The sequence below is a fragment of the Neltuma alba genome, unplaced genomic scaffold (genome assembly GCF_004799145.2).
Source record: "Neltuma alba isolate B1F8T4 unplaced genomic scaffold, ASM479914v2 tig00011253_pilon, whole genome shotgun sequence".
NCBI classification, from domain to species: Eukaryota; Viridiplantae; Streptophyta; class Magnoliopsida; order Fabales; family Fabaceae; genus Neltuma; species Neltuma alba.
Genome location: NW_021635968.1, coordinates 24062 through 36194, shown reverse-complemented (window position 1 = coordinate 36194; position 12133 = coordinate 24062). Strand labels below are relative to the sequence as shown.

The window sequence follows — 12133 nt, the reverse complement described above, 5'->3', positions numbered from 1 at the left end:
AAAAAGTTAAAAAATAAAAATAAAAAGAAAAGAGAGACCAATGAAGATGTGTTAAGATGATCAATGAATCCACTCTTAGGCATGGGAATCATCGTAGCTTAGATTTTAAGTGACCAAGCATCCCACGAAGATGTAAAATATGGGTTTCATAAGAAATCATGATTCCAAAACAAATTGTTAGCCAAGCATGAAAATACAACCAACATTATTTTCATGTCTTATGCTCCTCTAATCCTTAATATAGAACTAAATTATTAAATGATCTTGATCTTAAATATAAGACTCATTTATTATATTTGTCAATTTTTTTAAAATTATCCATATTGATGCTCCCTCAACTATTATCAAATAGAAAAGAAAGTGAGGATATTAAGAAAGATAATTATGGTATTTTAAGAAAAGCATTTAATATTTTCTATAATTAACTAGCTCACTTAACTTTCTTAATCTAACTAAATTAGTTGAATAAATCTTATATTAAGGATTAAAAGAGTAGTTTCTTTCTAAGGTTATGGAGTGTTTATCATGAAGGTTTCCCATCACACCATTACTTACCCGTTAATAATATTCTATCTCAAGGCAACTTCATATGGATGAATATGATGATACAAGTAACCCTGACAAATTGTATCAACTATACGGAGCCGTTCCGTTCCAACTTAATCACAGGTTTCGAATTTGAGGCATGGAAATGTAGCACCCTAATGTCATGTTTGGTAGAAAGTAATAAAAATGAGGGATTTGAATTGAGATTGCAATTGAGAAAATTTATTAAAAAAGTGTTTAGTATAAGAGATTACTTGTTATATAAAATTAGCCAAACTCATGTACGTGTGATTGGAGAATACCATGGGAAAAAGTGGTATTCCCAATCCCACCTCTATTGGTTTGTTTAATCCTATATAATAAGCAATTACTTATGCTAAATACTATTTTAATACTCCTCCGGTCCTAATTATAAGACCCAATTGACTTATTTGAGGAGATTAAGGAAGTAAGTTAAGTTGATTATTTATAATAAATAAGTGTTGTCATTCCTAAAATATCCTTGCTAATTAAGTATATTGGCTAAAACTATCATTATTAGAAGGATTATCTTGGAAAAAAATGCATAAATATAAGAGAGAAAATGGATTGGGTCTTATAATTAGGACCAAATAAAAGTCAATTGAGTCTTATAATAAGGACCGGAGGAGTAATTTTTTTCAATTGCAATCACAATTCTAATCCATTATTTTCAATGCTTTATACCAAACGAGACCTAAGAGTCAAAGACACCAACCTTAATAATTCTTGTCATGCCTCGAATTTGAATTAGTCTAAGGATGTGTTTGGCAAGCAACCCAAACCATGGTTTTGGGACCCAAACCATGATTTGGGAAAAATGTTAGCCAAACACCCTTAAAAAAATCAAAACCATGATTTGGGTTCAAAACCATAGTTTTGACTCTAAAACCATGGTTTTGGGAAAAGCAGAAATTTTTTACTTTTGGAGGAAAAAGGGAGAGTGTGAGAGCCTATAGGATATGTATCTTGTTGTTTTTTTTATAAACATATTTTTTATAAACATATTTAATCTTATATCTTATAAATATATATACATATTAATTATTTATTAATTATATTATCTTATATATTATTAATATATGTTAATAAAAAATATATTATTAACAATTTTATTCCTTTAAATTAAAATATATCATAAAATATATTTTTTCTATAATTATCATATTAATTTATGCCAATTTGTATATATAAAAAGTACTTCTAATAACAACTATCCAAACACTCACACTTCTCAAAATCACTTTTTCACAAAATCTATTCGTCCCAAAATCTATTTTTTTTAGAATCTATTCTCCAGAAGCTATTCTCCAAACCATGATTTGGTTTCATCCAAACACACCCTTAAACCTATTGAGTTTGCACTACACCCAAAAAAAAATGATGATACAAAACCAGGGTCAAGATTGTCAAACTCGCAGGAACTGATCATAGAGTGAGTTCGGATGCTAAATTTATAGTACTCTATTTTTATTAATAAATGGTTATAGTTATTAAAAGTACTATATAATTAAATGATTAAAATAGAAAAATGACAATAATTTTATTAACTATATTTTAAATTCTAATCACTGAATTTTCTTAATAAAAAGTAATCATGTTATAAAGTAAAAGATAAAATATTCAAAATACAAATTCAATAAAAGAGTCATATAGAGAAAACCTCCTTAAAAATAAAAGATATCATGAGAAATTATCAAATCATTAAAATTAAATTCATCATTATTCATAATTTATCATATTCAACGTAAAAATTTCAATAAAGTTCAAAAATTATTTCAATATTAGTTTGTGCCTTTTGATTTTTTACCCGGTACATGTGTGGCAAATATCTGTTGGATTTATAAAATATATTTTATAACCATTTACATTGGAAATTACTATTACTGGTAAAAGTCTCTTTTGTTTATTTTTTTTAAAAAAAGAAAAAGATTAGAGCTTTTTAGTACATACAATCAATATGATTGGTTGAAAAATTAATTATAACTTTTTAAGCTAAAGTGATTTAATGTCTCACATTTAAAATTAAAATAAATCTCTTAACTAGTTACATTTGAAATCAAATTAAAGGAAAGCCAATATTTTGACTGTATACGAGTGAGAGACAACACAAGGGAGAGGTGACGACATGCATAATATTTATTCAATATGAAGGCATATAGTTTAACGGTAACAGATATGATTTTTTTCCCACCAGCATGCTAAGGACACTTGCTATTATATTTTTATGAGAATATATAACTCGCATAATTTGCAAATAATAATGTCACAAGGAAATAATTCGATTGGATATCATATGTAGTACTCCTCCGGTCCTTAATATAAGACCCAATTCTTGAGTTGGTTTTGGTCCTAAATATAAGACCCATTTCTCATATTTATCAATTTTTTCTAAATTACCCCTATGGATACTCCCTCAACCATAATCATGTAGAAGAGGGAGATGGGGTATTAAGAAAGATGATTATGGTGTTTTAGGAAAAATGCGTCACTTTTTTTATAATTAACTAACTTACCTAACTTCCTTAATCTAATCAAATTAGTTAAATGGGTCTTATATTAAGGACCGGAGGAGTATTTATTATATAAATATATGTGGGGTATATATGACATATGTCTATTTTGAGAGCAAGAGAGGGCAGAAATTATAACCAAAATTATTTTGTTATGCATTTAAGTCACTTACCTTTAATAATAAATACATATTAAAAAAAAGTACTTGTATTCACATTTTTTTTTTAAAGTGAAATTCTATCAACACATTTTGAATGTTTTAAAAGAAATTTGCTTATATATTGGCACGTGCGTTGATCCTTTTCCTGACTTTTTCATTATCTTAATTAATAGGAATAGGCCATGTGTAGTAAGATCGAATTATAATATTATATGTGAACTTTTAAAAATAAAATTAATTTTTTGGGAATAAGACAAAAAAAATAAAATTAATTGATTATTCGCATAACAAGAAGAGTCAAGTGAAAGGGGTTGGAATTACATTTAGGAGATAAAAGAATAAGGATTAATACAATTTTTTGGCTCCTTAAATTTGTACTCATTTTAATTCTGATTCATTAAATTTTAAATTATAAGTTTTGGCTTCTTGAATTTTTTTTCTATTTAAAATAGTAATCTTTTTAATTTAATAAAATTTTTAATCATTTTATTCTCTAAGGAACTAAAATCAAGATTCTTGCAAACTTCATAAATCAAAAATTATATTATATAATTTAGTCAACAGTTATATTGCAGTTAAATAAAATATTTTCTATCAACTTAGGTTGACATATATGCTCTCATTATTTAAACTAGCAGATGAAAGTTCTAAGTTTAGCTCTTATATTCATTGATAAAAAATTTTTAACTCTTATATTAATTATACTCAATAATAAATTTTATTAAAGATAATTTTAAAATTATTAAAAACAATTAATTTTAACTTTTTAAGTAAATAGCTTAATCTATGTAAAGTTGGCTGGCAGTGAGAAGCGTGTTGGTTTCTTTTTGGAGAAAATTACACATAGGTCCCACATAAGATAATTAATTCATAAAATGTCTCTGAAAATTCCAAAATGATTCCTAACTCTCCAGGGACCTGTGTGTAATAAATTGAAATTATGAAATTACCCATTTACCCCATTAATTTTATTACAGTAGTTCATTTACAACCTCAACAATGACTGTTGACAACTCGAGGAGAAGTGATTAACAACCTCGGCAATGCCCCTGACAACTCACTCTGTGAGATATCAGGAGCACTGCTGAGGTTGTTAACCACTTCTCCTCGGGTTGTCAACAGCTACTGTTGAAGTTGTAAATGAATGGGGTAAATAGGTAATTTCATAATTATAATTTATTACACACAGGTCCCTGAGGATTTGAGAGTTATTTTGAGATTTCGAGGGACTTTTTGTGAATTAATTGTCTTATATGGGACCTGAGTGTAATTTTCTCTTCTTTTTGGCTATTTGTAAGAATTATACTAAGAAAACAACGCTTGCCTTCTCCACATTTTTTTTAATAATTTATAAATTATAAATAGTAGAACTAAAATTTGATATGAAATGCATAAAAATGTTGATATGATTGAACCTTTGAAACCTCAAAGAAAAAACAAGAGATAATTCACCAGATTTAAAGCCAATCTATAAGCAACCGCCATCTCACTGGGAACATGCGGAAACTGGAGCTTTCGGCGTAGTTTTGGCATCACTTCTTCGGCCTATCGATGGATTCCTTGAAGACGAAGCCAACTCATCTCTTAGTCAGACTTCGCTCGTCTTCTTCATGAGCCACGTGCATTTTTCATTGTTGTCGTTTCTCCAACATGCCGAAAACATTCCTACGACGTCGTTTCCATCAGCGGCTTCCTGTTTCACTTTCATCACCTGGTTAAAAACCCGCGCAGGAATGTCCTCAGGTGAGTCCCTGTCCGACGCAAAAAAGGTCGTTGGACTGTTGGAGCAATGGAGGTTGCAATAATCAATTTCGCTAACTTTAAGTTCTTATGGGAATCTTTCAAGTTCTGGCAGAATCATCGTTACCCATCTCGTTGATTCTTGTTGGGGTTATGATTTCAGATTATAAAGGTTATGTTTTTCCCCCGTTCATTTTCTTCCTTTGAGCTAAGCTTTGAGCTGCTGTGAACTTTCTTGTATTATCGTGGGTTCCTTTTGGTCTTCTGTAATGATCTGAATTGTGCTTTGTGTTCGTGGGTTCTTTTGATCGGAGGTTTTGCTATCCTGGTCAAATGAAAGCTTTGTAATTTGCTTCAGGGGTTCTGTTACTCGTGTTCCTGCATGTTCTGTTATTTTGGCTCTTGTAAATAGTCAATTGCTTCTTGAGATTCCGCGTGAAATTCTATGGGTTTCTGAGCTTTTTAGAGAAGGATGGCTCTTCGGGAAATTCATTCTTGGACGTTGGGAGGTCTTGTGGGAGCCTTTATTGACCTAGTTCTTGCCTATTTCTTGCTATGTGGATCGGCTGTTGCTTTCTTTGCCTCGAAATTCTTGATGCTTTTCGGACTTTACTTGCCGTGTCCTTGTAAGGGAGTTTTGGGGTATAAGAATGGTGATTTCTGTCTGCATAAAGTGCTTTATGACTGGCCGTTAAGAAAGATATGCTCAATTCAGGTGATGGCTGTAAAGAGGTTTCCTTATGATCTGGTGAGGGTTAAGGATCATACATGCACTTTGAATGAGAAAATAACTGCACAGAAGAAATCTGCGAATGAGCTTCGCGATTTGGAAGATGAGGCATCTTGCAGTTCATGGTCTAGCCCACATTTGCTTGCCTCAACTGATAGGGAAAATGGATATGATACTAAGGGTAAGAGAACTGTCAATCTGAGAAAAAGGTCAGGAATTCGGAGGAGGAGGAAGGGTAATTACGAATGCGGGAAGTTCTTTTCAGTTTTTCCTTCTGAAAATCCTCGGTCTGATGTTACCCGGGTTTCCTCCTTGCCTTATGAGGGTGATGCAATTGGAAGTAAAACGACTGAAACGAATCCTACTTCAGGGAGAGAAGTTAGTTTACTTGGTAAGTGAGAGAAATGATCTTTGCTTATATTATTCTTTGTCTATGATTTTTGTTCAATTGGCATATTCTTAATGTGAATATGGATTCTTCTGCAGCATTGAGCTACCTTATGTTAATGGATTTATAATTCATTCAATCCTTCCTGGTTGAAATTGTAAAAAAAGTTCAACTAATTGCGATTACATTGATATGTAGTAGCTATTTTGATTTCAAACTACTTTGGCAAGTGGATGAAAAATTGAGTTTGATTAGCAATTATATGTGGTCGAATTTTATTTAAAACCTGATCACTATATTTTATTTTGTTGTGCATGCTGGATGTTGGTTTTTAACTTTCTGTTGTCGTGATTCTTCTACTCAGATGTCAAAGATGCTCACATGGATCATGATATGGAAGAAAGAACCTGCCGCAGCTATGAATTTCGTGGATCCCTGGTTGATAGCCCACCACGGGACAAATCCTCATCCTCAACTGAAATCTACATGAGTAATGGGCAAGACAAGGTGCAGGTTGTTGAGAGTGGAGAGAGCCGTATCAAGATGTTGGAGGCAGCACTTGAAGAAGAGAAAGCTGCCTATGCTGCTCTTTGCTTAGAGCTAGAGAAAGAGAGGTCTGCTGCTGCAACTGCTGCCGATGAAGCGATGGCAATGATATCTCGTCTGCAGGAAGAGAAGGCTTTCATAGAAATTGAAACCAGGCAATACCAGAGGATGATAGAAGAAAGAGTTGCTTATGAGGAAGAAGAGATGAATATTCTGCAAGAAATTCTTATAAGAAGGGAAAGGGAGAATCACTTTCTTGAAAAGGAACTTGAGACCTATAGACAGATGAATTTAAGAGTAATTGAGCAACCAAATGGAAAGTCAAATTTTCAGCTAGATGATTTGGGACAAAAGATATCATTTTCAGTTGAAACACATGAATCTCCCCTGCAGACTGACAGTTCCATTTCAATGGCCAAGATTGCACATCTTCAATCAAATCATACAGTGGATCAAACTTGTATCAAAATAAATGATGAAGAGATAAAGAAAAGCAGACAACTCAAGGATCAGTATCATGGGACTCTGCTCAGTTCTTGCCTTGATACTGAGCCAGATGTTCTTGATGTACATGTCATAGATGACAACGTAGAACTTAAGAAGGAGGAAGTTCAAAAGACAAATGGCGTTTCATTTAATACTGCTTCAGATGAACCTCGAGATAATCTCACTTCAGGAAGTCTTGAAGTTCTGAACAGTATTGCAGTGAGTGACTTTCCTATGGCAAGTAAGGCAGAAAGTGATGATGGTGCTGATGCCAACATTGATGAAAAGTTAAAGATTGGCTCTGAGATTGAGATGCTTGGAGAAAGACTGAGGATGCTAAAGCATGAAAAAGAAAAATTGACTTTCTTTTCAGAGAATGAAGAAAGTAAAAAGGTTCAGCTGAAGCTTCTGGAGGAGATAGCAAACCATCTTCAAGAGATTAAACAGCTGAGAAACCCGGTTCGTGGGTCTTCCTTACCCCCCTCATCTGCTAAGGTATGGTGTAAGACTTGTTCTTTGTCATCACGTTGATTTTAATAAAGAAGCTAGTCTTTGAAGGCATGCTTGAGCAATAAATCTTAAGTCATAGGCTTATCAGGTTATTCACTGAACCAAGTGTGATGATTTCACCCTTAAGTTTCTAATGGGTATATTCTTGTATCATACATGATATAAATAAAAACCTGGGACTGTTTGGCAAGTGGATTTGATGTAGACCGTTGGAATTCTTACAATTTTCTGGGGTGAAAGAACACAACTTTTACTTTCTGTATAACTCTGTTGCTGTATAAAAACTCTGTCAGTATTATGCAATTTGTATAAGACTAATAATTTAACTTTTAGCACCTTAGCTGTTAGGTTGCTAATCTAGTTAAAATGAAAGTGTGTCTTGCTGTTATTGTATTATCTGATTGCAATCAAATTTGACAGATAAGTCGAAGTATTGATCTGTGGAGTTCATGAGTTGCCAAAAGAATTTAGTTAATAATTTTAGTCTGATCATTTGGGAACGTCTGAAATCTGAACTGTTTTAATAGTTTTCTTCCTCGTCTTCAAGCGTACCTCAACTGAAGTTCGCAAATCGAGCATGTATGTTCTAGTTCTTTTCAAAGAATGGAAATGTCAACTGCTTGTTCATCAATGAGATTTCTTTTGTATTTTGGCGGATGATCAATGTTCCTTTCTTATCAATGGGATAGTAGCTGATACCAACTCAATGAACAGTTTGGGATACAAGTTTTAAGTATTTGCTGTCAAGTTTTATAATAAAAAAATTACAACAATAAGTGGAAATCTTTTACAGTTCAACAAGACATGATTGAGTTTTCCAGAGAAAATTCCACCGCTGTCCTTTTATATTTTAAAGGCAGCCTCATATCAAACTCGTGTGGAACTCTGAGTTGGGTCCTTCCCGTAGTTGCCTTTTGGATTCAACTGAGCCGAGAGGTTCCATATTTGCATATTGAGTCATCATGTACCTATTGCTAACCATCACCCTTTATTTTCCAGGTAAGTTTGAAGAAAAGACGCAGCCAAAGTGCTATATGGAAGACCTGCGAAAGCTCCTAAATCTTGTACTATAAAGTGTATACTAAGTGTATGAAAACCATGCTTCGCTTACATATGATTTACCAGTATCTCATTTTGCTTCTTGTGCGTTTAAGAATGTAAATATCCTTAATAGTTCACTGAGCTCAATATTTTGTCAAAACAGTTTTGAATTGGAAAAAATTTAGGTATAGTTTTTTTGTTTTTTTAAATCTTTGCTACCCGAATAAAAATGAGATTCATGTAGATAATATATTCTATAACAGTTCAGCAACATGTGCATTGGGTCTTTTAAAAAGTTGCTCATATTACGTTTTTTCAAAGAAACCAGATGGCAAATGCCTTGGATTAGAAGCTTAGATTCCCCCCCCCCCCCCCGGAACCCTACTCAGTTCTGGGTTTTATCCTTATGTTTTAGATCCTGTATAATCACATATAAATGACTGCATATTTATTGGGGAATAGATAACAGAGAAGATAAATTCATATAAGATCACTTCCTTGTTATTCGCTATCCAAATGCATAACTCTGTGTGATTCGTACGAAATCTTTTCTGGCTTGATGACGTATGGCAGAAATGATGGAATATGAGCTGTTACCATCCTTTTATTGAACCTTTTGCTTTTACCTACAATGTCGGGCAATGGCATCATCATATCTTTGGAGGACAACGGATGGGTCTAATTATTGTTCTGCATAATTATTTGTATATATGTGTGTCTCTTTGCTTTTGCATGAATGGCCTACTCTCTGAATTATTCAAATTTAAATTAGAGTTTGATCAGTGCTTATCCATCATGTGGATAATCTTCTTTCACGCCGTGTGATGATGCTGTTTGTAATTATAAGGAAAAGTCATTACTTAGACTGAAAGTACAACCCAACCAATTGCTCTCAGTGAACTTGGTGCCCAATTTTCACTCTCTTACACGGTGGAGCAGACAGGTTCTATCTATAGCTTTTGCAGCAAATGGTAAGAGATTTTAGGTAGACCTAATCTATCATAAGTTGGCAAGTTAATTAAATATTTATAAAAAGGGTTTAGGTGCAAATTTACTTCATAATGTTATCGTTTTGAACTTTTAGGATAAATTTACTCCTAAAAAAACTTATGAGTACCCAATACTTATAAGTGAAAACTCTTGGAATAAATTTGCATTTTAATGTTTACCAAAAAAAAAATTTGCATTTTAACTCTTTGTAGAAGGCCCAAAAGAAAGTGATTGAGGATTTTTCAAAGAGTTATTGTTTTCAATCTCTGCTCTTTCCTGTTCTTTCTTCTTTTGGTTAAAACTCAATTGGTAGGTTTTTGGGCCTGGTTGATGTCTGGGTCCAGTTTGTCTCATGACTTCATTTTATGAATAATACTACCTTCGATCTTAATTATAAGATCTCGTTTGTAGTCTACAAATAAAATCTTATAATTAGGATTAGGGTTAGTATGTTTTATAATAGATTTTGCCATATATTAATATTAATATGTCTTCTTAGCAAAACATATATGTACATATCTTATCATATTAATATTCTGTATATAATAAAATTTGTACCCAAAAAAAAACTTATTACTTATAAATCATTCATGTCAAGACTCAATTAGCAAGTTATAAAATGCATAGAAAATCATATCTAATGTTAAAATATCAACAACAACAAAACTCTTCTTATTTCACTAAATATGATCGATTATATAAATTGCATGATGCCATTCCATTTTATTCAAAATCTGATTCTTGTGATTATGTTTTATTGTTGGTCCTAAACTTGGATTAAAAAAAAAAGGGCGAGTTGTGTTCTTGACAATTACCATAACATCAAGGGTATTTGGATTAGTTTCTTGAAATAATTTTGCCATATATAAAATAAATATATGAGATAAATTTTATTTCAATTCATGTGAAAACTATTTTTTTAAAAAAAGTTATTAACTCCTTTGTAAATCATATCTCAACACTGTTGTAATTTTGGCCTTCGTTCAAAGTCTCACCGTCATAAACTAGGGATGTGTGGTTGAGCGGTAGGGACTCATCTTTCCTTAACTAAGGTCGGGTTTGATTCCGGTTAGACATGAAAAGTGTTAAATCCTTTGACCAGTTATCTCACCGCCTACAATTAGAAAATCCAAATTAATCTGAATTGTTAATATAGCTGAAAGATAATCTGTTTAGGATACTGGATGAGGTCATTAAAAAAACCCTCGCAGTCATAAGGTTGCAAATCCTTGGGATCCTAATACGTCGACTTTCCAATTGTAGCAGCCGAAATAAATTGCGTTGGCAGCGTCCCATTTCTTAACAGTGTTCCTCCACCAAACGTGCATAAGCAATGATGAAGGATGCAAGTAATTATGAGTTATTTATTTATTAAAACAAATTATGGAATCACATCTTGACTTTTCCCATTGTCTGCGCCGTGACTTCTTTTTCTTCCCACCAATAAAATTCCTAGAGTTTAAAAGTCTCTCCTTTATGTGTGTTTTACTTCACAGGCTTTCCCCACAACTTTATCACCTTTAATTTTTGTTATTTAAATGCTTTAAGATTGTATAATATCCTTGTGTATTTCTAATGGAAAAAAATTTATTATTTAGAAAATTTAAAATTTAGTTATATCTTTATCTGTGCCCCTAGTTTTATAAATATATTCTCTATCGGCTATTGCATATTTAGATCTAATTATTTTTTATAATTTTTTAAATTTTATGATACTTTTATGCGGCTGTTTTTTTTTTTTTAATATTCTGATTATTGTTCGAAGTTAAATAACCATTGTAATTTTTTAAAAAATAAAAGGTGATTTTTTTTCAGTAAAAAAGATCAAACAAATGGATTATTACTAGAAGTAACGATTACAACATGAATTTTTAATTCATAAAATTTGAGCTCTCAACGTTATAAAGGAAAATATATTAATTTTTGTTGCAACTAATACCACCTCCGCTTCTAATTATAAGAGATAGTTGACTAATTTGAGGAGATTAAGGAAAAAAGTTAAGTTAGTTATTTGTAATAAATATATATTGTCTTTCCTAAAATATCCTTACCAATTAAGTGTATTGGCTATAACTACCATTATTAAGAAAACTATTTTGAAAAAAATGCATAAATATGAGAGACAAAATAGATTGGGGTCTTATATTTTTTATCAAAATAAAAATCAAATAAGGTCTTATATTAAGGATAGGAGATAGTATTAAAAATCCTAAAATAAAGTTTATTTCCAATACGTTGGTATGATCTCTTGAGCTTTAAATTTTGTTCCAACTTCCTACAGTCGCACTCGCTAAAGTTAACTTTTTCAAAAAAAAAAAAATCCAACTTTTTTTAAGTTGATCCTAAATTTTAAAGACACGGACAAATCTTATATGACTTATTAATAGTCCAACATATCTGGCAAAATAAATTAGGAAAAATTAATCAGTTAGGCCTGCAAGGTTGAATTTAGTTATGACTTAAT

At 31.8% G+C, this 12133-nt stretch overlaps 1 protein-coding gene across 2 annotated transcripts; it reads left to right on the top strand.

Annotated features, from left to right (window-relative positions):
* Positions 1 to 5025: 5025 nt before the first annotated feature.
* Positions 5026 to 8888, top strand: LOC114763095 (probable myosin-binding protein 6). 2 transcript variants are annotated; one of them, XM_028952698.1, is made up of 3 exons: positions 5026 to 6099; positions 6470 to 7623; positions 8638 to 8888. In XM_028952698.1, exons 1-3 carry the CDS (start codon positions 5451 to 5453, stop codon positions 8695 to 8697), a joined length of 1863 nt encoding a protein of 620 aa, XP_028808531.1. In that variant the 5' UTR covers positions 5026 to 5450; the 3' UTR covers positions 8698 to 8888. The 2 variants fall into 2 exon arrangements, with proteins under 2 accessions (XP_028808531.1, XP_028808530.1); XM_028952697.1 differs by having other exon boundaries at positions 5029 to 6099; positions 6461 to 7623.
* Positions 8889 to 12133: the final 3245 nt, after the last annotated feature.

Coding starts and splice junctions, on each gene's coding strand:
- LOC114763095 (XM_028952697.1), top strand. CDS start 5,451: ATGGCTCTTCGGGAAATTCATTCTTGGACGTTGGGAGGTCTTGTGGGA. Junction 6,100..6,460: donor GAGAGAAGTTAGTTTACTTG/GTAAGTGAGAGA, acceptor TCTTCTACTCAG/ATGTCAAAGATGCTCACATG. Junction 7,624..8,637: donor TACCCCCCTCATCTGCTAAG/GTATGGTGTAAG, acceptor TTTATTTTCCAG/GTAAGTTTGAAGAAAAGACG.